This window comes from Esox lucius, chromosome 5 (assembly GCF_011004845.1).
Source record: "Esox lucius isolate fEsoLuc1 chromosome 5, fEsoLuc1.pri, whole genome shotgun sequence".
Classification (NCBI taxonomy): Eukaryota; Metazoa; Chordata; class Actinopteri; order Esociformes; family Esocidae; genus Esox; species Esox lucius.
In genome coordinates, this window is record NC_047573.1 from 8,739,986 (window position 1) to 8,765,322 (window position 25,337).

General features: G+C 50.9%; 1 protein-coding gene and 1 non-coding gene across 2 annotated transcripts in view; both read right to left on the reverse strand.

Moving 5' to 3' along the window:
- srcap (Snf2-related CREBBP activator protein) overlaps positions 1 to 25,337 on the reverse strand; it is a 30,801-nt gene continuing 5,464 nt past the window's right edge. The window contains exons 4-32 of the mRNA XM_020046360.3: positions 24,164 to 24,403; positions 23,820 to 24,005; positions 22,894 to 23,233; positions 19,716 to 19,894; positions 19,458 to 19,542; positions 19,259 to 19,348; positions 18,894 to 19,085; positions 16,472 to 16,680; positions 15,109 to 15,286; positions 14,891 to 15,027; positions 14,385 to 14,554; positions 13,920 to 14,112; positions 13,646 to 13,782; positions 13,224 to 13,410; positions 12,699 to 13,026; positions 12,241 to 12,459; positions 11,924 to 12,088; positions 11,216 to 11,362; positions 10,598 to 11,110; positions 10,359 to 10,510; positions 9,878 to 10,188; positions 9,500 to 9,702; positions 9,202 to 9,371; positions 8,762 to 8,958; positions 7,991 to 8,105; positions 7,769 to 7,894; positions 7,258 to 7,440; positions 7,063 to 7,146; positions 1 to 6,832 (exon numbers count right to left, since the gene is read on the reverse strand). Coding sequence (XP_019901919.3) covers positions 1,544 to 6,832; positions 7,063 to 7,146; positions 7,258 to 7,440; positions 7,769 to 7,894; positions 7,991 to 8,105; positions 8,762 to 8,958; positions 9,202 to 9,371; positions 9,500 to 9,702; positions 9,878 to 10,188; positions 10,359 to 10,510; positions 10,598 to 11,110; positions 11,216 to 11,362; positions 11,924 to 12,088; positions 12,241 to 12,459; positions 12,699 to 13,026; positions 13,224 to 13,410; positions 13,646 to 13,782; positions 13,920 to 14,112; positions 14,385 to 14,554; positions 14,891 to 15,027; positions 15,109 to 15,286; positions 16,472 to 16,680; positions 18,894 to 19,085; positions 19,259 to 19,348; positions 19,458 to 19,542; positions 19,716 to 19,894; positions 22,894 to 23,233; positions 23,820 to 24,005; positions 24,164 to 24,403 — 10,725 coding nt within the window. The 3' untranslated portion in view covers positions 1 to 1,543. The remainder of the gene's footprint in view (positions 6,833 to 7,062; positions 7,147 to 7,257; positions 7,441 to 7,768; positions 7,895 to 7,990; positions 8,106 to 8,761; positions 8,959 to 9,201; positions 9,372 to 9,499; positions 9,703 to 9,877; positions 10,189 to 10,358; positions 10,511 to 10,597; positions 11,111 to 11,215; positions 11,363 to 11,923; positions 12,089 to 12,240; positions 12,460 to 12,698; positions 13,027 to 13,223; positions 13,411 to 13,645; positions 13,783 to 13,919; positions 14,113 to 14,384; positions 14,555 to 14,890; positions 15,028 to 15,108; positions 15,287 to 16,471; positions 16,681 to 18,893; positions 19,086 to 19,258; positions 19,349 to 19,457; positions 19,543 to 19,715; positions 19,895 to 22,893; positions 23,234 to 23,819; positions 24,006 to 24,163; positions 24,404 to 25,337) is intronic.
- On the reverse strand, positions 7,592 to 7,720 carry LOC114839395. Its single transcript, XR_003781865.2, has one exon. It is a non-coding gene; the product is annotated as a small nucleolar RNA SNORA11 (small nucleolar RNA).

The window sequence follows — 25,337 nt, forward strand, 5'->3', positions numbered from 1 at the left end:
TACATTTTTGGCATTTTTATTCAACTGTCATTTTGTCTTTCAAGTAAAACAATGGAATTACAAGGGAACAAAGGAATGTAACAAATGAAAGAGACAAATCAACAAAATAAGACCATCACCATATTCCACCCATTCACTCCAACAGCACCCTGCCCCAAAATAGTTTGACAGAGAAGTTGGAACTTCACCAGGTTTTATCCAATTACTTATATGAAAGAAGAGCAATGACAAAATGATGATCATAGAAATCCAAATCGAAACATGAAATATTTAGAATTTGGTAGCACTGATGCTAAGGGTGCTTTGCCTGTGATCTTGCAGAAGTGGATCCTTTTTGTGGTCCGTCATCAACTTGGTAAGTTCCACATCCCAATGTCAAGTACTTTAATAGGCAAACTGCGATCTTGGCCTAATAGGCAATCTTGATTCACACTGACTCAATACCCCTTTTAGTATAAACTCCATGACATTTTGACCACAATGTTGGATGGCGAGTAGAATTAAATCAAGGTTCTGCTCCCGTTTCTGCACTGCCAGTGCATGAAAACTACTATCTTCAAGATACATGACAAGCTCAAGAGAGACAGACATATTTAGAGCGTCACAGATGTGAGGTACCAGGAACGGAGTAGTAATTTGATTGAAATTGATGTAAAAAAAAAAAAGAAAAAAATAATATATATATACACTAGAACATAATGCACGCAACTGCCGAAGACGTGATGTGCCAGATGTGCAAATGAAAAATGCAGGCTTGGATTTAAAAAGAAAGAGTCGGACAGGAAATTACAAGATGGGGAGGCCTAAGCAAAGACTAACTCCAGCATAGTGCAGCAAAGATCACATTTACCGATCCACTCTCTTCCTAATACCCTTGGAAGAAACCATAAAATATCCATAACTTATCAACTGACTAGAAACAAGTAAATAGAACAGCTGACAAAATGTCCAGAACTCAACTGCCTAAAACCTTCAAATGTCACTCAAAAGCTTGCTTTGAATGTTGCATGAATGATTCTCACCGATAACCCTGGCAGAGGATGAACTCTGTATATAGGGGACAATCTAATCCTCTCGAACACACACACATCTTTTAGCATTCCAGTCTTTTTATATGTTTTACAGTACATAGTGTGAACTAACAATAGACTCCCTCTCGCACCTCGTCCCAAAGTCCTTGTGTGCAGTCAAGCCACTGTCCGGGTGAGGTGACGCCTTCGGACTACAACACCTTACCTTTGGGAAGGGCACGATCGACGGTGCCACCTTTCTCTCTACAGGCGGTCTGGCATCCCTGAGCCTTTCCCCGGTCGATGACGGCTGAACTGCAGAGGAGACCGGCTCTAATGTGGGGTGGGGAGAGGGCCCAGGAGGGAGGGAGGTCACCGACTCAACAGTTCGGCTCTGGCCTCAGTCAGTGTGGACAAAGCAGCAACTCTGGAGGTCATTTTCCCTTGCCTTCATGATCCTGTCCTCTCTCCAGTCAGAATCCCTCGCTCCCTCCGCTGTTTCCATTTTTTTTTCTTAATCTCCAATCCGCCCATCATGTCTTGTTGTGTTGTGCAGAGGAGGAACGGGAGGAGCGGGTGTTGGCGGCCGGTGTGCGGGCCTGAGCCGCCGCCATGGCTGCCACGCTGCGCAGCACCCGGTCCGGCGTGCCCTCCCCCGAGCCAGCGTTCCCCTCCTGGGAGAGCCTTTCCCGCTTCTGGGCATGCCTCTCCTTCCTCTCCTTCCGGGTCTCCCTCCCCCGCCCCTCTCCTTCCTTCCTATGGCTGCGCCTCCTTCCCCTCTCCGTACTGCGTTCCCCCTCGCTGCCAGAGGAGGGCGCTAGTGAACGGTTGCGTCGAGGCCCTGTGCTCTGGGAGCTGAGGCTGTGGGTGCGCTGGCTGCCGCTGGTACTGCTGCTCCGGCTACTGCCTCCGCCATCGCTACTCCCGCTGCTGCAGGCGCTGTGGCCCCTGGACGATCGTGTGTCCCTTTCGCCCGCCTCTTCCTTTCCTTCCAAGGTTTTCTTGTCTTTGTACTTCTCCTCCTTCTTGACCCCCCTCTTGCTGTCCGTTTCCAGCGGCGGGACAAGAGCGCCGGGACACTGGCGGGTGGAGCGCGCAGCATTGCGGCTTGACTGGACGGGGGCGGTCAGCTTGCTGCTTCCCGCTTTGCTGTTGCAGTGGGCTTGGGGAGTGGCCGGGGCACTTTTCGGCTTGGACCTCTTGTCAGAGGAAGTGGGAGTCGAATTATGCCCGCCAGTCTTAGCAGCAGGGTCCTTCCTGCTACCGGGGGTGTCAACCCTACCTCGCATCGCAAGGAGTTTGGCTGCAGCATTCAGGGCTGAACACCTCTTCCCCAGGACCTCTGGCTGGGGAGGGGTGGAGGGCACGCTGTTGGTCTGTGGTTTGCCGTCCGAGTTGGGCTGAAGAACAGAAGATTTCCGGGTGACCCTTATGGACGATGTCTCACTGCCAGACTCGCCAGTACCAGTGTTGTTGGACACAGCCCTGCTTTCCTGTTTCGAGCTCCTGGCGGATCTTCTCCTCCGCCCATTGCTCTCTCCATTCCCCTCTTTCTCTGGTCGGCTCTGGGCCGAGCGGGTGAAGCGCCGATCCTTCCAGGGCTTGGAGGTGTCAGAGTCTGAAGAGGAGGACCTTGACGGAGTCCTCAGGGTGGAATTGGTGGACTCTTTCTCAGTCATCCTCTTTCCCTTCTCTTGGTCAGGGAGCTCCTCCCCTCGTCTCCTCTTGGCCGGGGCCCTCTTTCCTGCACTCTTCTTCTGCTGGGATGAGTGGGTGGGAGTGGATGTGGAGCACACCGAGGAGGGAGAGGTTGAGCGCACCGACTCCTGACTGCTCTGGCGGCTGAGGGGTCTCTTCTTGCTGGTGGCGATGTCATCTCCGGCACGCTCCTCTACCTTCTGTACATCCGCTTCCTCTGGCAGAGGAGCCACTGGGGCCTCAGAGTCAGCCAGTATTGGAGAGGGAGGGCTAGTGTCTTTGGCTTCAGCAGAATTATCCGCTTTCCTCTTTTTCAGCTGAGAGTCACTCATCTCTTCTACAGCCTCCTTGGTCTTTTTGTCCTCTTTAGCTTCCTGGCTCTCCAGATCTGCTCTATTCCCAGAGTCTTTGTTCTGCCCAGTCTCCAAAGCCTGGTTCACTCTGGCAGCCACAGCAGTAGAGTTGCTGGAGAGTGTGGATATCAAAGGAATTTGGGCCATGGGCAGCACTTGTATTGAAGCTGGGGTGGATATCTGGATTTGGATTTTGGTAGAGTTTGATACTTGGGAAGTGGTGATGGTTCTGGTTGGGATTGGAGTAGGAGATGGTCTAATGCTTGTGGTGGAAAGTGAGGTTGGAGATGGTGTGACGGTTGTGGTGGAGATTGGGGTAGGAGATGGTTTGACGGTTGTAGTGGAGACTGGGGTAGGAGATGGTTTGACGGTTGTAGTGGAGACTGGGGGTGGAGTTGGTGTAATGGTTGTGGTAGAGACTGGGGGTGGAGTTGGTGTAATGGTTGTGGTAACGACTGCACTAACCGGGGTGACAGTTGTGGTCAGACAAGCTTCTGGAATTGTGCTGAGATTTGGAACAGCAGTTGTGGTGGTAGTTTGTGTAGGGGCCAGAGTAGCTGTTGGATTGATGGTTGTGGTTAGGGCGGGTGTAGCATTTGTGATAACTGGTGTAAGTGCTGGTGTAGCGGGTGGTGTACTGGTTTTTGTTGGTACTGGTTGGTTTGTTACAGTTGGTGTAGGTGCTAGTGTAGCTGCTGTTTTGGTAATTGGCATGGGTGCTGGTGTAGTTGTTGTTGGGGTAGTTGTGTTTGGTGAGGGACATGTGATTTTGGTAGAAGTTGGTATTGAGGTTTTAGCAGGAGCTCCTGTGACAACTGTGGTCGGGGCCAGAGTCAGGTTATTGACGAGCCTGGTTGAAGCTGGGGTGGGAAGACTTGCAGTCGAGGTTGTGTTGGAGCTAGTAAGTAATGGTACGTGGGCTGTGACAGTTAGCAGAGAAGCGGATGGTTTAACGAGTATTTGGTCTGGAGTGGGGGTGACTGCTGAAGTAGAGGCTGATGTGGCATTTTGGGATATTTGGGCAGAATTTGTTCTAGGGATAGTGATTTGGGCGAGGGGAAGAGTGGTAATCTTGTTGGCAGTAGGGGAGAAGATTTCTGTGGTAGTTGTTATGGAGATTGGAGGCGAAGTGGTGACCCTGGGCCTTGAGGTAAGGAACTGGGCCAGCGTTGAGGTGAGAACTGCAGTTGGAATTCGAATGTGACCAGAGGTGGACCTTGAGGCAGGGCCAAGAGTCTGCCTCGTTGTGGAAACTGTGGGTAGATTTGTGATGGGGGAGTCAGAGGAAGGAAGAGAGGCTGAGGTTAAGGCAGGGACTGTGGTTGGGCTTAGGAGAGATATTGGGATGGGAACTTGAGCCGGGCTTGGTGCCAGAACTGCCATTGCGGGAGAGTCTTGAGCCAAGCTTGGCGCAAGGACAGCCATTGTGGGAGAGTCTTCAGCCGGGCTTGGCGCAAGGACAGCCAATGCGGGAGAGTCTTGAGCCGGGCTTGGCGCAAGGACAGCCACTGCGGGAGAGTCTTGAGCCGGGCTTGGCGCAAGGACAGCCACTGCGGGAGAGTCTTGAGCCGGGCTTGGCTCAAGGACAGCCACTGCGGGAGAGTCTTGAGCCGGGCTTGGCGCAAGGACAGCCACTGCGGGAGAGTCTTGAGCCGGGCTTGGCGCAAGGACAGCCACTGCGGGAGAGTCTTGAGCCGGGCTTGGCGCAAGGACAGCCACTGCGGGAGAGACTTGAGCCGGGCTTGGCGCAAGGACCGCCACTGCGGGAGAGACTTGAGCCGGGCTTGGCGCAAGGACAGCCACTGCGGGAGAGACTTGAGCCGGGCTTGGCGCAAGGACCGCCACTGCGGGAGAGACTTGAGCCGGGCTTGGCGCAAGGACCGCCACTGCGGGAGAGACTTGAGCCGGGCTTGGCGCAAGGACCGCCACTGCGGGAGAGACTTGAGCCGGGCTTGGCGCAAGGACAGCCATTGTGGGAGAGTCTTCAGCCGGGCTTGGCGCAAGGACAGCCGATGTGGGAGAAACTTGAGCCGGGCTAGGCGCAAGAATAGCAATTGTGGTTTTGGTAGGGGCCTCAGCCTTAGTGTCGGGTTTTACTGCTTTGGTTGACAGAGAGCCTTGGCTGGTGGAAACAGCAGAGGAAGCCACCGTTTCAGGCAGAGTGGAGGCAGACGGGGCTGTCACCTTGGTGTCAGCAGCTGCAGTGTTTGACTGGAAAGCAGCTTGGCTGGCATTGGTGGCAGCGGTGGTAGGGTTTGACCTTAGGGAAGCAGCTTGGCTGGCATTGGTGCCAGCGGTGGTAGGGTTTGACCTCAGGGAAGCAGCTTGGCTGACATTGGTGCCAGCGGTGGTAGGGTTTGACCTCAGGGAAGCAGCTTGACTGGCATTACTGGTGGGGTTCAACTTCTGCGCTGCATTTGCAGCCTCTGTTACAGTTGAGTCCTTGCGAGGACGACCCCTCTTGCGTTTTGGGGAGAGTGGGGGACTCACCTTCCAACACGGTGAGTTGGGCTGGGGATGGGATACGTGATCTGGCTGCGGTTCCGCCACCCTCGGGGGAGTCTTGGGTGGTCGGCCCCTCTTGCGCTTCACCGGCGGGGTTGAGTTAGTGACATTAGTGCCTGGGGAAACGTTGCAGTCTTTTCCGGGCTGAACTTCCATTTTCCGGTGGTAGTTCCCTCCCCTGCCTCGACCCAGCCCCTGCTCCCCTAATTGGGCCGCCACACGAGACTCACTCTCCAGACGTTGTCGCACTGGCAGGTTCCTCAGTACCGGCATGTCAGGGGAGTGGTGTGGCGGGGAGTAAGGGGGGAAGCCTCTCGGTGGAACAGAGTGTGTTGAGGGGAATTCTTGGTCCTCTGCAAGTTTGGTGGTCATTGAGAAATATTTTAATGTGGGCCCTCTGGGGATCTGATTGGTTTTGTCAGGGGTCAGGGGTGTAGAGTCTCGGCCCGACTCTGCATGCTCCATCTCCTCGGATGAGCCTCCTCCCGTTCCGCTGCCTCTTCTCCTCCTCTTCCTGGGCTCCTTTTCCTCCACCACCGTAACCAGGCGACCAGGGAGCTTCCGCAGGACCTTGGCCGACGGGGAATGTTCCGGAAGGCCCAGCAGGACCTCACCATCGGCAGACTGGCGCTTGCGCGGCGACCGGGAGCACACAGAGGGGGGCAACAGGGACTCCTGGTCTCTGCTGTCATCATCCCTGGCCTGGGCAGAGTATGACTGGTGGTCCACAGGACATGTGGACTCTGGCGAGGCACACACCCCCTTCTCCCTCCTGGGCGACCGTGTATCAGACTCCACCATCTCCGGTTTCCCAGTTGGAGGACTGGTGGCAGTGGAAGGCACTGAGCTGGAGTGGGCCTTGTTGCGGTGAGGCAGCACTGCCAAGTCTCTAGAAGGAGAGGCAGGAGATGTCTCTGCAGTTTTGGCGTGTGGCCTGAGATGCTCCGTGCGGGATGGAGTGGTGGTGGTGTCTTTGGTCCCCCCTCGTGCCCTTGGAGCCGGACGGAGTCTGTCGGGCACTTCTCTGTCTGGCTCCGGCTCTGGAGAGGTGGCCATGGTCCCCCTGAGCCTGCCGCTGGTCCTGGTGGAGGGAGCGCCTTTCTCTCTGTGTTTCCGTGGGCGCCGGCCTGACCCGGGGACCGAGGGCTCCTCCGCTGGTTGTGACGAGAAGTCGTCTTCGTCGTCGTCATCCGAGGATCCCGCATGCAGCTTCAGGCCCTCCTCCTTGGCCTGGTCCAGCCCCTTCCTGGCTGCCTCCACCTGCTCCTGCAAAAACAGATCAGAGAGATTGGCCGAGTTCAAATACTAGCAGCATAAAAAAAAAAAGATTTGCATTGTGATTACGGAAAATGTCTGTGATACCTCTGCAATAACAGTGGAATGGGTGAGTATTGAAATATTCACCTACAATATGTTTAGCGGAATTAATACTACCCGGTCTCTAATGGGTGGACACGTCAGGCTCTCCAAAAAACACTAAGAAGCATGAATCTTACCTCTGCTTGCTTCAATTCCTCCTTGCACACATCTTCCAGCGAGGCCTCCAGGAAGTTCATAGCATAGCGCTCTATAGGAGTAAGCTGTGATAGATGGGGGGTATAGAACAGCCGGTCAGTTAAAAACAAAACAAAAAAAAGCTACGTGATCAACATAACATGCATAACAGGATTCCAAGCGGGGCCAACAGTCACCTGCTCCACCAGAGCTGCTATCTCCTGCTCAGCCTTGGAAAGCTCCTCCTCTTCCGGGTCCCTCCCTTCACCGGCTTCATCCAACGGGATGGCCTCATTGAACTCGGCCAGCTCAGCTACCTGCTCCGCTTTGGCTTGGGAGGCCGCGACTATGTCCTCCTCGTCCTCGGCGCGACACAGGGCCTGTGTGGCGAAGACAGTTTATAGCACCAGAGCCCCCCCACCATTGACGTACAGGTGGCCATGCCCCGCCCCGCCCCCCCGACACGTATGTTTCAAGTTGCCATCGCTGGATTTCTGACAAGCAACGTTTACTAAAATAAAAAGACGCCTGTTGTATGAGTCGGTGCTGGTCCAAACACTCTGCTTCTAGTACCTGGGTCTCTTCCAGACTCTTGTTGCTGTATGGTGTGGTATAAACAGGGATCTATGGTCTTAGAGACACCTGCTCTGAACACACCAGTAAACCTGCCAACACATGCCGTGTCTTGCTGGTGGCGACGTGACTGACCTGCTCCAGGATGGTGGTGCTCTGTTTATTGACTGCCTCCTCTTCTTCAGGCTGGGGTACGGTGAGCTCCACCACGGCCTCCTTCTTCTCCCCCTCCGTCACGTCAAATAGCTCCCTGATGGTTTGCTGACAGCGGGTGAGGGGAACGTAGTTAGTTCTGAATGGCCCTCAATTCAGAGTGAATGGGTGATGTCAAAGACGGTTTCATCCGGGAAGACATACCTGTTTGAAGAAGGCAGTGGTGAAGTTGCCTCCTTCAATGGCCATGTCTCCCAGCATCCTCTTCTGGTTGGCCTTCTTCAGAATGTTTTCCTCAACCGTGCGCTCACTGATCAACCTGGGAGGGGAAGAGTAGTCACATTCACAGATGCAGATTTATTCCATCCTCATACTTTTCCTATGGCTTATTTAAATTGACTGTTACTAAAAGAAAATAAAAAAAAGTTAGGTAAAACTTAATTTTGAGTCACTACAAAAGAAAAAAAGTGTCTGTAGATGCTTTACAGATTATCTGCTGACAATCAGTAATATTTAACCTCTAACCCCAACCGCTACCCTTATCCTAAAACTTCTCAATGTAACCCTAACCTTAACACCCTAACCTTAACACAAGTTGCAACAAGTTGCTTATCAAATATTAATACTACCAACAAATGTTCAACAAACTATCTATAGAACATCTACAGATGGAAATTGGGACCTAGAACAAAGTGCAACCAAAGAAACTATATTTAAACAAATTGAAGCAACTACATATTTAGCCATGGAGCATGTTTGACTGGCCAGTGAAGGGTCAAGCCTCAACATACCTGCCACTCTAACTCATCAAAGCCTAATCCCCAGTTCTTGCTATCTTAACACTGAAAACAGCAAATAATAACCCAGACATCCCCAAACGCCTAAAGCTCCAGTGCTAAGAATGCATTAGGGTTGTGAAATAGTGCAGTGGCGGACTTAAACAGTCTCGGTGGGGTCAAGCGAGGGTTTCAGTACCTGTAGATGTGAACGTCGCGGGTCTGTCCGATGCGGTGGCAGCGATCCTGGGCCTGGGCGTCCATGGTCGGGTTCCAGTCACTGTCGTAGAACACCACCGTGTCGGCGCCCGTCAGGTTCACGCCCACGCCTCCGCTACGCGTGGACAGGATGAAGCAGAAGATTCGTCGATCGGCGTTGAAACGATCCATCAAGGACTGAGAGAAACAAGGATGGACGGATGGTTAGATGAAGGACAACAAAAAAAGGAACATCAAAGACACATCCTTCAGCCCAGACCCTTTTTATCAACTGAATCCTGAAGCAGTTGCAGACAGAATTAAACTAGGGATGAATTCCATTCAGCTGAAAAAACAACAACAACAACAACCCGAAAAAGCTCAATGTCCGAAACAACCAAATGAGTTGCTGAATTCCGTCACGACAACATCTCGCCTCACCTGTCTCTGCTCGATGCGGGTGCTGCCGTCCAGGCGGAGGTAGATGTGTCCGTGGTAGTTGAGGAACTGCTCCAGCACGTCCAGCATGCGGGTCATCTGGGTGAAGATGAGCACCCTGTGTTGACCCTCCTTCAGCCGCCGCAACAGAGTGTGGAGGGTCTGCAGCTTACCTGGAAAAAAACAAACAAAAAACACACACACGGAGGCGTTTAGGGTTTCGAATTCCTCAGCGATCGCAGAGATCCCAACGACGGGTTTTACCGAGCGAGGCGAGGTCGCCTGAAGCCCGAGGACTCACCGCAGTCGTACTGGATGAGCCTCAGGTCGGGGAAGTGGGTCCTCATGTTGCACTGGATGCGGTGCAGACTGCGGGTTAGCGGAGCCACCAGGGCGGAGAGACCCGAGGTGAACATGGCCTGCTGGTGGCTCAGAGACGGGGGAGGGTGACAGGTGTGCAGGGTGATGGGCGGAGCCTCCACCGGCGGGATCACAAATGTAAACCTGGAGGAAAACAGAACAAAGTGTTTACAAACGATCATATTGTTCAGGAAGCACAAGAACCATGAAAATGAAACGTTTTGGAAGGACGAAACCAGACTGGTGTTTAGGTGAACCGCTTAGCGCAGGGCTAGAACAACGGCCTCTTAAGTCCAGGCGGTGGGGAGCAGCGGTTTACCTTTCTATGACATCCTGGAGCAGCTGCAGCCTGTCCTCTGTGGTGTGGATGGCCTCCCTCAGGGCGCTGCTCTGGTCCCAGTAGTCAGTGGTGCTTCGGGACTGGGCGAACAGGCAGGCGGCGTGGCCCGAGCTGCCCCAGTGACCCAGGGCCTGGCGGGCCGGAGTGGGACAGAGGCCTGGGAGGAAAGTGAGGAAGTCCAGCACCTCGTAGCCATACACCGGACTGGCGCTGCAGTGGAGGTCGTTGATCTGGACGATCTGAGTCAGCCGTCCATCTCGCTGCTTCTTGCGGCTCTCTGCCAGCCATGACTGACGGGGGGGGGGGGGCGACAGTTGTCAGTTGACTAGACAACAAAGGCTAAATGTTCGGTTGTGGGTGAACTAAAAGGTACTATGGTTTACATGAGAAAACATAATGGTTACTTCAACGAGCAGCAGGACTAACTGATTTTAAACGGAAGCAGACGTAATGAAAGTACCATGAAGAAGGGGGAGCGAGGAGGTGGACGTGGTTGTGCCCGAGGCCGAGGGGGGACAAATCCACCAACGTGGGACCCCGATTTAGGAACGGCTGACTTCGTTTCACTACTGTCCTCTCGTGAGGACGACGACGACGAAGAATTCACACGAGCTGGAGAGGACAAAAAAAAGATAACATTCAATATAAGGACCGGAAATAAAGGGCCCGTTTTATTTAATTTGGATCCCATCTCCTCACCTTTCTGTTCCAGGCTGGTCTCTGCTGGGCCCTTTTCTGCCTTCTGGACAGGTTGAGGGTTCGGAGACTGACCAGGGGCTGAGGTAGGAATACGTGGAGGGGCTGGCGTAGACGTACGAGGGGGGGCCGGCGTAGACGTACGAGGGGGGGCCGGCGTAGGGATTCGAGGCGGGGCCGGGGTTCGTGAAGGGGCAGGTGTAGGGATTCGAGGCGGCGCCGGAGTGGAGGTACGAGGGGGCGCTGGGGTGGAGGTCCTAATTGTGACTGAGGTAGGAGTTCTGGGCGGGGCCAGGGTGTACTGAGCGGTGGCGGGTCCGGGGTGGCGATGTGATGTCTGCAAGGGGGCATGAGTTCTCAAAGCGGGGTTGGCGTGGTGGAGGGTGGAGGGTGATGCCTGTGGGGCGAGCCGGGGCGAAGGGGGCACAGCCAGTGTCGGAACCCCCCCTCCTTCCTTGCTCGACTGGCGCACAACGATCTTCACAATTCCAGAGCCGGTCACCATGGATGAGGGCACTGGGGAGGGAAGAAATGTCAGAACCTCTTGACTGCTACTGGACCTCTCAGGCCACAAGCACAGGTCAAAGGACATCTAGCCAGGAAATCAGATCAGTGCGGTACCTTGCGCAGAGTTAACGGGCAGCTGGATTCCCGAAGGCGCAGGGGAAGCGGCGGCGTGGGTGCTGGCTGAACTGAACACCGCCACCTGGGCTGGCTGGCTGATGAGGTGGTGCTGCCCTCCGCTGGTCACCAGGTGCATGACATTACCTGCAAAGGCAGCAGTAAGAGCTAGACCAGTAAGAACCCTGTAAAGTCACTCTGGGTCAACTCGGCATAGAGGAGTTGGGTGCCTAACACCAAGACGGCTGCCTGGACAGCAGGCTGGATTGAGGGAGCGTGGACTTAAATGTGTTGTTGCATTATAAAAGTGTGACTGACATGGGTTTGTAAGAGGAACAAGTGTTTATGTAACGAAAAGTAAAACCCACTAATACACCTCGTTTACACAGGTGTTCACACCCCTTAGGCAGCAGGTTAAACCCCATTTGGCAGTGATTACATCTCCCCCTGGATTGTGTCCATTATTTACCCTGAACTACAAACCAAACCAAAACTAACTGTCAAGTGCAGTAAAAAATATATATTTTACAAATTGCTGTAGAATGATCATACAAAAAACCTATTACGTCTTAATTTAACTTAGTAACGCAACAAGGTGAAAAGGGGGCTGAATATTTATTCAGACTGTAATAAAAGCCCATTCCCAACTAGTCCAAGTAGTTTAAGATGCATGTTTTCAGGCATTGCCGGATTTGAACCCACGCTGACCTTGTACCGGGCGCGCAGGGGCCACAGGAACCTGGTGGAGCTGGGTTCCAGACAGGGTGAGTTTGTTGCCCTGCAGCTGGAAGGTGACAGGCTTACTGCCCTGGCAGGACGAAACGGGACGACCGGCCAGCGACGCCAGCTGGGCGATGCTCACCACCTCTCCGGCTGGGACAGAGACACACGGTAAGGGGAATTGAAGAAATGACACAGAGGGTCAATTAGTTTAATATTCAATCAAACATTTTTGCGCTCTTATTTTGACCCAGGTCAGCTCCCTGATAGAGTGGCAGGGGTTCGACAGCGTGGCAGGTACTCACAAGGAAGCCGGGCCTGCATGTCTGGGCTGAGCAGAACTCTCTGGGTCATCAGGTTGCTGGGAGGAGGGGTGGGGTGCCTGGGGGCGCCGGAGGAGGTGGGCGGGCGCACCGCCACGACCGGCATCGGGGAGCCGGCCCGGGCGGCAGTGCCCGCCGCCGAGGGGCCACCGGGGTGCGTGGGCGGGCGCGGCGGGGCGGTGGGGGCCACCGAACACACCGCTGAGGTTTCATGAAACGAGACAAGGCAGGATTTCAGCCACACTGTGTCTGGTCTCCACCAGAAATACTGAACATAGCGGAGTCCTGCTAGCCTCTGGCTCCAGAGCGTGGCATTTGCAATACCCAAGGGGGGGGGGGGGGGACAGGGACAGGACAGAAAATAAATAAGTAGTAAAGCCATGTTCACAACAGACCATAACAAGACCTACTCAGGTAGTTTAATTTTTCTAATTGCTAACCTTGCTGGACCGGCGATGAAGGTGTGGGGGTCGTGGTGACCTCCTGGATGGAAGGGGGCCTCAGGGCTTGGGCAGCAGGGGTGACGGGGCACGTGGGCCGGGGGTTGTTCACCACCAGCATGGTGCGACTGTCCGCCTTCGGTAGTGGCTGGAACATCCTGTTCACCTTCATGCGGACGGGTTTGGGGCGGGGCGGGGGCTCGGGGGACTCCATGACCTCCTGGATCAGCCGGCGGGTGACCTTCCGGCGGGGCAGAAAGACGTCGGCCTGGTAGCGGGAAACCCTGCCCTCTAGACCCAGCAGGTCAAACATGGACAGGTCACAGCGCTGGGGGGAGCCGAGGAGAGGGGCAGGGGGTTAGGGGTTTGGAGGTTAAGGAGGACAGAGGAACATCCTGTTAAAGCCGACCGGAAACACTTTCCCCCCAATAATAAACGGGCCTAACGGACTTCATCCCGAAATCCTCGGATTAGTCACGTATAAATGCATGTAGGTCAGGCCGCACAGCTCAGACACATACACACCTTAAATGGAGAGATCTCCAGGGCTTGCTGCACCAGGGAGGCTGTGTGGAATATGATGGGCTTGGTGATGAAGGGGGAGTGGATTGGCCGCGGGTCAAACAGGTTGGGGTGGTTACACACTTTACGGAGCTGCATCAAGATGTTGATCACAGACATGAAGTGACCGCTGGCCAGCGTTTCCCGAGTGCTGAAGGTCAGAGGGCGAGAGAGAGAGGGAGCGAGCGGTACTGTGAGAGCACGAAAAGGGGAATCCAAAACAATGGTAACTAGTAGGTGATCTAAGCAATCTTACTGTACGGTCGCTGAATAAAGTGCAACTGAGCTCTGTAGAAATGTGTTACTGGCTGAATATCCAAACCAGTGGGGCCCTCCAACAGTCCAACAGCCTGCCGGTAGTAACTCCCTAGCCTAAAGATACTTACGAGGCCTGTGCCATGAAGTCATCGTAGAGGAAACGCTGTCTCTTGGACAGACGGCAACGGACCACATGCTCGTACTTCTTAGGCATCTGCTTCTCCACGTCCGCCTTGATTCTCCTCAGAAGGAACGGCCGGAGCACCTGGAAGGGAGGGAGGGAGGGAGGGAAGGGCGACGTCCCGGGTTTACAACGCACACAGACATCCGAGTAAGCGAGCGTTCTTGTTCGGCGGGCCAATGCCACGCAATCCTCCGCCCGACGCAGGAATGAGTCCTCACCTTGTGCAGCCTCTTGACCAGGCCCTCGTTGTACTCCTGGCTGCCCTCGATCATGCCGGTGAGCGGGTTGGAGAACCACTCCTTGAACTCCCGGTGGGACTGGAAGACGTGGGGCATGAGGAAGTGCATGAGGGACCACAGCTCCATCAGGCTGTTCTGTAGAGGGGTGCCCGTCAGGAGCAACCGCCTCTGGCTGCAGACAACCAGAGAACACGTGTTATGGGGAACGGAGGCCGTGACTGGACATACACATAAGATGCTCTAACTGACCAACACAAAATGTGCTTCTGTGTTACTTTGACTGACACTGGTAAACAACAAATGCAGAGAAATAGAAAGCCCTTTCTTAAAAAATATATTTTAGAAAAGTGCTAAAAAATATATCATTACTAACAGGATTCTGACGTTCCCTGGCAACAGTTATACTGGCCACCTACAAGCCCCTTGCCCCCGCCCCTCCCGGACCTGTTGAAGTTCAGCAGGCTCTGCCAGCGCTGGGACTTGAAGTTCTTGATGTTCTGGGCCTCGTCCAGGATCAGGTACCGCCAGGACTTGCGTCGAAAGGCCTGGTGGTCCTGGAGCACCAGCTTGTATGAGGTGATGCACACGTGGAAGGCATTGGGCTTTGTCCATCCCTGCGAAGACAAAACCACAGACGGGACGCTCGGCGTGAGCTTTCAAAAGGCTCAGCCACTTGATTTGGTCCACTTCAGCGTCCAAGGCTGACAATGCAAGCTTCCTGTCCTGCCGACTGAGCTACACACGTCCCAGTCACCCTTAGTGAAGATTATTTCGGAAAAAGGAAGAGAGGGTGCCAAAGAAACAATTTCAAGGGGAGGGTTTGGAGAAGACACTAATCAAACTGGCATGGTTCTCCAGAACAGTGTGGAGACTGGGTTAATAAGAGCAGGTGTGAGGTGGATCCATTTCCAGGTGTGAGCGGAACCTGGGGAGACCTTGCGGCCGCTCACCTGTCTCTTCAGTTTCCTCTCCTTCTGACTGCCGTAGTAAGTGAGGATTTTGAATCCAGGACACCAACGCTTCAGCTCCATCTCCCAGTTCAGCATCACACTGGTCGGCACGATGATCAGGTGAGGCCCCCAGTTACCTGGACAGCCAACTTGATTTAGTATCGGACACACCGCTGGCCGTGCACAACGTCTGAAACGTGGGCCGTGTGACATCTTACCCTTTTCACAGGCCAGGTGAGCGAGCAAGGCGATGGTCTGGATGGTCTTCCCCAGGCCCATCTCGTCAGCCAGGATGCCGTTGAGCTTCTTCTCGTACATGGTGACCAGCCAGTCCAGGCCAATGTGCTGGTACTCCCGCAGCTGGCCCACCAGCAGGAACGGAATGGGAGTTTTGACCTGTTGATGCAACGCAATCAACCAACAGGCAGAGATTTAGACTAACTCCACATAGGACTGTGTAGTGGTATAACCTGAGTTAGTTGTGTCTGGTGGTGAACTGATCATTGGGTTTGCCAGCAAGTAATTTTTTGATTGTCTTGAAAGTTTGGAATTGACAGTTAGACAAGTGAGGAAATTCTATTGCCATATAGAAAATGAAAGCGGACATGTTTCAGGACAAACACTGCATTAAATTAATGAAACTTGAATGTTTCGTCCGAGCCCAGACTCCACACAGACCAGTGGGCAACAGCCAATCTGAGAGCTACAGTAGGCCTAGATGTACACAAGCCATTTCCCTTGTGTACATCATTATCTCTGAACTTCGTTTTTGCAGGCAGTAGCAAAAGCGCGACTTTGGATCATCATGAAGCATTAGTAAAACTAAAGCCAACAAATACATCCCAAAATATTTCTGCAAATACGTAAATACCACGGTAATCCTCGTAAATCTAACCAACCCTGATCCAAACCACCATGAACAGGTAGGCTCTCAGTACCTCAGTTGAGTACATCAACAACAAGCTAATGTTAGCCTGAGACATGGGAGCTCAAATTAAATCAGGGACTAGTATAAACCCTCTCAGACGTTTGCTGTCAGAATTGCAAATGCCTTTCCACACCCTGCCTGCCTATGCATGTTACTGGCCCAAAACCACACCTTGACTCAGGTTAGCTACATGGGAACCTGCCAGACGGCCAGTCTACCCTGCCCAAATGTATAGAAGCCAAAATTACAACACTGACAATAACAGATCTCCGCCACTGAAGAGGGTTGAGACAAACCTGAACAAATGATTCAAAATACTCTCAAAACAAAGAGGACATGCTTCTCTAAATACGTCCAAGTAATCATCCAACGACATCCTCCCTGGTTAGACGGTTTTGTTTTTTTTAGCTGAATCAAGCTACAGATATAGACAAGCTACCCAATTAGCTACGTTACGAATGACTTGTGACCCCCTGTGCTAATCCCATTACGTTGGCACTCCCCGCATTACTTTTGTCTTTCGCCACACAGCACTGCGTGATCGACACCGACTGTCCGTTCCACGTCGGCTTCAGTCATCAGACGAACTGCGGAGGATTTCCTCCCTCTAGTTTGACCAGTTGGGCTGGTGCTGTGGGACGTGCGTAACTCGCCTTGGTTGTGGCCAGGGTGTAGCCTTTGGGCTGCAGGCTCTCTGCCGTGGCGGCAATGTGGCTGATCTCCTTCTTGGGTCGCTGGCCGGCTGGTAGTGGGGGGCTGTGGTCCCCCTCCTTCAGCAAGATCTCCATCCCCTCGTCACACTCGTCTTCATTACTGTCCTCCTCGTTTTCACTGACCTCTTCCTCTTCACTATCTTCATTGCCTGAGGAGAATCAATGTGGGGGGGGGGGGGGGGGGGGGGGGGCGATAGTAGCAAGCAAGTTTATTTATATAGCACAATTCATACATCGAAGCAATTCAATGTGCTTTACAAAATAAAATAAAATATATATACACAAATACAATAACAAAAACAAAGTCAAATGAAAACATCAAAATAAATTAAAACATCATAAAAATACAATAAAAAAACATAAAGATTAAAAAAAATGGGATATAAACACAGGAAGCTATAAGGCTAAACAGTGTGGTTAAGTTTAAGTGCTCAGTCATAGGCACGTGAGAAGAGAAGTGTTTTTAACCTGGATTGAAAAATTTATGTGTTTGGGGTATATCTAAGATCTTCTGGTAGTTTATTCCAGTTGTGTACAGCATAAGTGCTAAACGCAGCTTCTCCATGTTTAGTTTGGAATCTGGGCTCTACTAGCTGACCTGTGTTCATGGATCTAAGAGCCCTGCTCGGTTTATATTCTTCAAACATATCAGAAATGTATTCGGGTCCTAAACCATTCAGAGATTTATAAACTAAAAGCACAACTTTAAAATCTATTCTGTAAGTGACTGAAAGCCAATGCAAAGATTTAAGAACTGGAATGATTTCCTCTGTTCTCTCGGTCCTGGTTAACATTCTGGCAGCATTCTGAATGAGCTGCAGCTGTTTTACAGTCTTTTTCGGGAGTCCAGTTAAGAGGCCATTACAGTAGTCAACACTCCTAGAGATAAAAGCACGGGTGAGCTTCTCTTGGTCTTTGATTCTGGCTATACTATTTTTATGATAGAATGCCGTTTTGTTGACCACGTTGATATGACTGTTAAATGTGAGGTCTTTCAGAACACCAAGATTACACACTTGATCCCTGGTTTTAAGGGCCAGAGAATCCAGCGCTTTACTAATTCTTGTTCTTTTACTTTTGTTGCCAAACAATTCTGGTTCATCCAGGTATTTATGTGCTCTATACAGTGACACAGAGTCTATTGAGCTGTTGTCATACGGTTCGAGAGCCATATATATTTGAGTATCATCGGCATAGCTGTGGTAGTTAATGTTGTTGTTCTGTAGAATTTGGCCCTGTAAGCAAGAGATAGTCAGGACAGAAGCCTTGACAGTCAAATTGAGGAAGTAAACAGTGTGGTCCTTGAGGTAAAACTACACCTACTCATTTCACTGCATATTATTCAAAACAACACCCAGTCATGAAGACTGAAATGCTTATACCTCATGGATTCAAAAAGACCTAAATAAAACCCCATTGCCATGATGGATAGGGCGGACCTCATTGAGTTGACAAGGTGACAGGCAGCTGTGGGACATAGATTGGCCTGTTCATTCTGGGAAAAAAAGGTGTATTCCAGGCCTACTGACAACGAAATTCATTTCCCAGTTCCACTTAAACAGAAGCTGCAATTATCAGACACGTTTTATCCCTTCCCTAAAATCCACACACTTTTGGCCTATTGGATTTGTTTTAATAGAAACCAAAAAATGAAACCGACAGAAACAACTGAAACCACTTGATGACAGTGTAAAGGCATGCTTTGACCTATCTCTGCCTGTATTCTAGTTACATTTTGATGGTCTATGCTTCGACAATGCAGGATTTTTTTAAAGCCCTCCAGACCTTTGGCATTGATTGATTTCTCTGTCCATTTATGGAAAATTACCTGCTTTAAAATAAAAGCCAATTGATTGGTCAAAACAGAGAGTCAAACTCTTGGTCGACCAATGAAAAAGCATTCTTTCAGAGACAGCCTTAAATTGGAATTGATCCAAATGTAGGACTCATCTGTCAGAGAATTAATTCAAACAGTACAGTGGCTTCAAACACATTTCGCTACCTTCAGTGAATAACTCATGTCCTATGACAAATGATGCATCTTTTTTCTCCGTTCAGGCGCATAACTAAGCATGTAACGGCTTTGACAGTTATTGATCTTCAGCTCAGTATGCACGCCAGACAACCCCAGGTAATAGGTAACATCAGTCAAACTGCAGGCTGCACACCGCTCTGCTCACTGACCAACGGGAGGTAGAATCCCATCAGCTCTGCCTCGCCCTCCCTGGGAAAGAGCTTGGGGACCAGCAACGAGTTTGGACTTACAATTATGTTCTGTTTAACATGAATTACCCTGTGTGACGCATCCCGTAGGTTTTACTAGGTTAGAGAGCATCTGTATTTCTTATGCAGGGGTTAATACCTGAAGAGGAGGAGTTGGTGTTGCTTTCCACGTCACTTTCATCTTCCTCGCTCTCCTCCTCCTCCTCATCTTCTTCTCCAGAGTTTTCAGACTGGTCCGAGCTAGCGGGGGAGGCGGATGTTGAGGGCTCCTCGAAATCAGAGGCGTATGCTCCTTTATACTTCTCCAGCAGCTCCTCCATACTCATGTCACCTGGGAGGCAGAAGGAGAAGACATTCGAGACCGGCGTGAATAACAGACGTTCTGGCAACAGATGGTGGTGCTGGAGTACTTGTGTAAAAGAACTACACAACACGCTGGATTGTGGCTGAACATCTGTGCGGCAGACGCGGGCGTTCGGTAATTTAAGCGTTGTGGGCGGTTACCTTCCTTGGCCAAGTCGTCCAGCTCGTCGGCGTGATTGGCCTCCCCCTCCACGATCTCCTGGGCTGCAATGGTGTCCTCCTCGTCTTCCGCTGAGCAAACACAGACAGGGAGAAATGATGCCACCGCACACGCAGCCACGTCAATACATTGACAAGTGAGCTCATTTGCATGCATGGAACATCCACCGCAAGGACTCACCATCTTCTTCGTTGGCTGTGAACTCCTCGTCTTCGTCCACCGTCGTAGACGAGTTGTCTGAGCACTCTTCCTCATCTTCTGAATCCTGGGTAGGAGGAAAGTCAGTGTCCACCAAACTACAATGCTAAAACTACAATTGCTAAATAAGTCCGAACCGTGCAGCAGGAAGTAAAGTACGAAAGTGTCTCACAGAATGTCTCTTCTGTCTGTGCTAGTGGGACCAGCCTGCTACTGGGGCCTTTTGAGGGTGGGACCCACCTGTGACTGGGGCCTTTTGAGGGTACTCAGCAGCTCCGCCAGGGACATGGTCCCCTCCTGTCTTAGCAGCTCAATCTCTCTCCTCTGGGTCTCAGCATCATTGCCATCCTGCGCCTCCTCCACATCGATGGTCTCCTCGTCATCCTCCTCCTCACCACATGGAGGCTCAAAGTCTCTATCTGCAGACGAACAGAAGGAACAGACAGGAGTTAGCTCTGGTCCCCATAAGGCCACAGTCTGTAAAAGAGACAGTTCACTCCAGACATCACATGTCCTCAACCACCATTACATCTGGTCCTTGAAATAAAAAGATAACATCACAACTCATAACGCTTTCAAAACTATTTTCTACACAGACTGCAAACAGGCGCACTTGTCCAGAACAAACATATCAGTTTACGTCCCAATGACAGGAGACATTCAGTTAAAATAATCGTCATTATTATATTGTGCAGCAAATTATTCAGCATAGTTTTTCAGCATAGTTTTTCAGCAAGTACCACCACACAACACAACATCTCCCTTCTCTGTTTGCCCTCCTCACAGCTGAGAACACTTGGGGTTAACTTCTATTTCTGGGTGTGAAGCTTTGATTTTGTATTTTTTGGAAAGGATAACACGAGTAGGCTACTCCCAAACACATTTCCAAAGACAAGAAAGTGCCAACAAGTGAGGGAGAGAAAAGAGCACAGTCAGACACGGTAGGCAGGTTGACCAGCAGGCAGTCAGAAACTTAAACTTATGGAGAAAAGTATTCATCTTATGATTTTAACTATTCAGAAATACTGCAAGACGTGTCTCCAAATGGAGTGGTATTTCTGACAGAACATATAAACCAATACTTGATTACTTTCAGCCTAACCTGAGCCAGGGACTTCAAACAAACAAAAAAAATAAAATAATCAGCCAATAGCCTGCAACACTATGGGTCAGTTCTGAAGACAAAAATGTATTCCCATTGTGACTCCCCACTAATCCTGACTTTTTAGTTCTAGATTAGGTTTAATCGGTTTCCACAAAACCGGCTTTCACAGATTGCCCTTGGGGGGGTACATTCTTGGTCCGCTCAGCTTGTCCCACAACCAAACGACGTGCACGAGACACACAGGCTAAGGCGTTTAGGGAGGACTCCTGGTCTGGTAGACTAGGGCAATAATGCCACTGCTTATCCCACTCGGACCTCCTCATTACGCTCTAATTTAATAGCGATGGCAGAGTTTAAAGGATCATTCCACTAGACCTTCCACAACAAAGCAAACCCCGCACATGCTTTATTGCATAGTTATGTATTTTGGGTAAATGTACAAGGCACTGGCCGCAAGATAAAATAATGAACGGTATAAATAAATGTTTTACTATTACACATCATCGATTGTCCTTTATAAACCAGGTGCTTTGAATCCTGAATGCTGATATACCACAGCTAAGCGACGTTTTAGGTACGGCGCATTGCGGTAGAAAGTGATGTGATGTCATACCTGTGCTATACAGTCTCATATACCACAACTATCAACATTCATGATGAAAACTGCCCCATTCATAAGAGACCGTATATCACTGCAATGATATGACATGGCTTTTACCACTTCTATTGCGTTGGTAACCATTTTAAAATAGCCACAAAGCATCTCAGGGGCATTTAGTATATTGCAAATACAGCACGGCAAGGCACTTCGTCCAGACACTCCGCGATACTGGCCATATATCATCACACCCGCTTGAACTTTACTAGCCAACTCAAATATACCCCGCTTTTCAGATGACCGGCGTTAAAACAAGCCATTTATTTGCACTCGATTTGGCCCAAACTTACGCAAACAGCCTTAAAAAAAAAAATAAAAAAATCGACCTCACTTGGAAAATCAGTTTCGGGTGTACTAATTTAACTGAATACTGTGTACTATGCCCAGCCTTTCCACCGTAGGCTCCCGGGTTCACGCCATGACAACCCGGGTGTGGGTGCAGCGCAGCATCTCCCTAACTGCACCCAGGAGAGGTACTGACAAGACAAAAACGGAGCCCCTGACTTTGGCAACGGGAGCGCTGCTCAACACGGGGCTGCATCAGCGCTCACCTGAGTAGCCCACACGAGGATGAATCATGCCATGCGGGACTGGGGGGGGGGGTGCACCTCAGCCAGATTAATTCAGAACGTGGCTGCCTCACGGACCTGTGGAAAAACCGGACGCAAGACTGCGTAAAACACCGGACGTTGGTTCCTGCCACCTGGCTGGGTTTCCGTGGGAGAGGGCCGTTAAAGGGTGTGTATGTGTGTGGGGGCAGGGGTGCAGCGACACTCCCTTACGATTCAGAATAAATTAAACATGGTGATGTTTCACACTCCTAAGGGCATTCCGACATTTGTTACCTATCTACTCAGCTGGTTTGACTACAGCACACTACAACGTTTCGTAGTTGACTTGACTACAACCAGCCAGGTTCACAACCGATGAACAAATCGATTCAATGGTCAGCGGAGATCTTTTGTGAGAACACGGGAAAGATTTTAACCTCCTATAAAGACTCTAACAATGGTCTCCGCCTTAAGAGGTTTCTGGGAAAGCGGGCTTCGGGCTGATGACTGGGCAGAGCTCATCTGAACAGCGTTCGGTTACGCTTAGTCACGCCTGCGGACTGATCTGTCGCAGTACTTCAGACATGCGTTAACTGCCCAACCGCATCGTGAGACTTGTGAACAAAACCCCTCATCGGTTGTGGAGAAGCCCCACGTACCAAAGTCAATGTTCATCTCCAGTGACTGTCTGCCCACACGACGATGGGCACTTTGTGAGCCGTTGGCCTTGCCCGAGGTACGGAGCTGACCGGGGCAAAGCTCACGGCGGTGCAGGCATTTCTGAGTGTGCCAGCTGTTAATGGAGCACTGCAGAATGCCACTGTCGCCGTTCAATCTTATAAAATAAGGATTTGGACTAATGTATTAAACAAACATTTTGTCAAGGTCACGAAGCAACACACCCAACATCTTAATGTACAGACCCAATGGGGCGAGACACGGCCAGGGCGTAGGAGCAGGACCTGACAACACACAGTCCGTCAGACGCCAGCGGCTACACAACCTCCCTCATATCCACTACCACAGGCAGGGAACTAAAAGAGCCTAAAATGAGGACCCAAAAAAAATTTATTATACAAATCAGCCAAGTAACCCAGTTCTCACCCTCCTCATCCACGGCAGGCGGAAGATGTCGTCTGTGCGGTGAGGACGCAGGTTCACTGATCCCAGCCGGGGCCGTTTCCAGGGCCTGGCTGAGGAGGTCGGAGTATTTCTCCGTCTGGCCCACGATGAAGTCCAGCTGGAGGTCCAGAGCCTTCTTCCGCTTCTCCTCCAGCCGGGACTGCTGCTTGTACTGCACCACCTTCTCCACGCTGCTCCAGAAGGCCCGCACCTCCTTGGCAATGTTGGAGGCGACCCGTCTGATTTTGGCGTGCTCGTCCCTCTTCGCCTTCTCCTCTTTCTGCCGCAGGTCCTCGTGGTGACGCATCACCATCCGCACCACCTAGGAGGGGGTTCATGGGACATTCAACTCATGTAGAAGACCGTTCTGACCGACCGTAACAAACAATTGTGTACGTTTTCATTTTTGTACTGAGCAACATGGTAACACACCTCTCTGAGGTACATGATATAAATCACATACGTCCTTTTGTACACGATAACATACATCTCTGATGTCTACTGTATAACAAAAAATAACTGGAGCTCCTCTGAACTTGGATTTAACCATTAACCATGGCAGCAGTTAACCAGTCAATAGGTAAATCCAATGTCTCTCTGTCACGTATGCGAATTCTGATGAATGCCCAACTCCGGTCCTCAAGTACGGCTCAACAACACACAATTCTATTGTAGCCAAGCACACCTGATTCAACTTGTAAAGTAATTATCAGGCCCTCACTGAGTTGACTCGGGCCTGTTTGTCCGGGGCTACAAGAAAAACGTGTGCTGTTCGGGGTTACTGAGAACTAGAGTCGGGCTTTCAGTGTGTTCATCCATTTGATCACAAATGGATGAACACCGTAGTACGGAGAGCTGAATGCTGCCGGATAAGGGTGAAAGCATGCTGAAACTTGGAAACCTCTTACCTTCCTGGCGACCCCTCTTTTCCACCTTCTCTCCTGGGCAAAGTCTGCCGAGAGCCACTGCATTTCCTCACACAGGTAGTCCCAGTGCACCTTGGTTCGGACTGGCTCCGTCAAACGGGTCAGTCGCTTCATCGACCAGAATCCTTCCTTTTTCAGTGCTAGGGTCCTGCCCTCTATCTCCGCTTCCTACAACAACACAACAACACAGCTCAAGCCGGAACATGAAGCAACTCAAGTCGAAACCATTTAAAAATGTAGAATAATTTGCAGCCGACATTTAGAAGGGACAGCCACGAGGATGAGCGGGGGGGGGGGGGCTGCTCCGAAACCGAACCCTGACTTACGTGTTTGGCCAGCTCGGCCATGTCGGCGTGGCGCTCCATTCGAGGGCGATGGGGGGTGACCGGGTCCGACGGGGAGGAACCCCCAGGGCCCGTAGTGGGAGGAGAGAGGAACCTGCCATGGGCGCCTCTGAGAGGGATTGGAGTGGTGCTGGGGGTCCAGTCACTGGAGGAGGATGGGTCAGGACCAGGGGACACGGGAGATGAACTTGGCGTGACCCTGTCAGCTATCCACTGGCGTACCTGGAGATGGGAAGAGAAGGCGAAAAGGAAATGAGGACTCTGGACTGAGTCTACATTAACAGAGGCAAACACGCAGACAATCGGCTAGAATCTCTCAATGTAATTTAGTACACCAAGAAATCAACAAGGGTCTTTGACACAGCGGTACCTCAGAAACTCCCGTGGCGCTTCAAATACTAAGCGTCTAATATTCCATGACCTATAACCATTCAAAGTGAGCACCGCCCACCATCTCGTGTGAAATGTCAGCCAAATAACGGTTCAGTGATCATTCTGCACGTGACCCTATCGGGGCTGTCTGACGCCCACCACTTACCTTTGAGAAAAGGGTCTCTCTGCCTGGCCTGCTCTGTCTCTGCTCATGCTGGAAAACACACATGACTTAACATGCGACCAACTTAACCAAATAATAATAAAAAATAAAATAAAAAAAAGACTAAAAAAACGCAGAACATGGCATGTGCATGATCGCAAATGGATGAACTGAATGCTGTCAGACAAGGGTGTAAACATGCTGAAACTTGAACATGACGCTTTCATTCGCATCCTCAGTCACATGAAAAGTTTCATTAGCATCAACAGGCCCATAAAAGTGATACAATTTCATTTGTTGCTTTGCCCTTAAAAGTATTTAAAGGAATTCCTTCATAATCAGATAAACACTGCCTGTGCCAAAAAAAGAAAATACATGTAACTAAACTGATTAAAGCATGTTAAACAAACATAATAAAATGGTAGTTATATGTACACATCTCAATGTTCAAGAGCCGATTAAACTATAAATCAGTGGTATATCCTTATCAAAATACCATTAAAGGACTCTCTAATCAGCATGTTTGCAATCGGGCGAGTTTTGATTCGATATGGTGACATCTTGGCGTGGTGAAACGGTTAACAGACCAATACGTTTCAAACTGCTTTGTTAATAACAGCT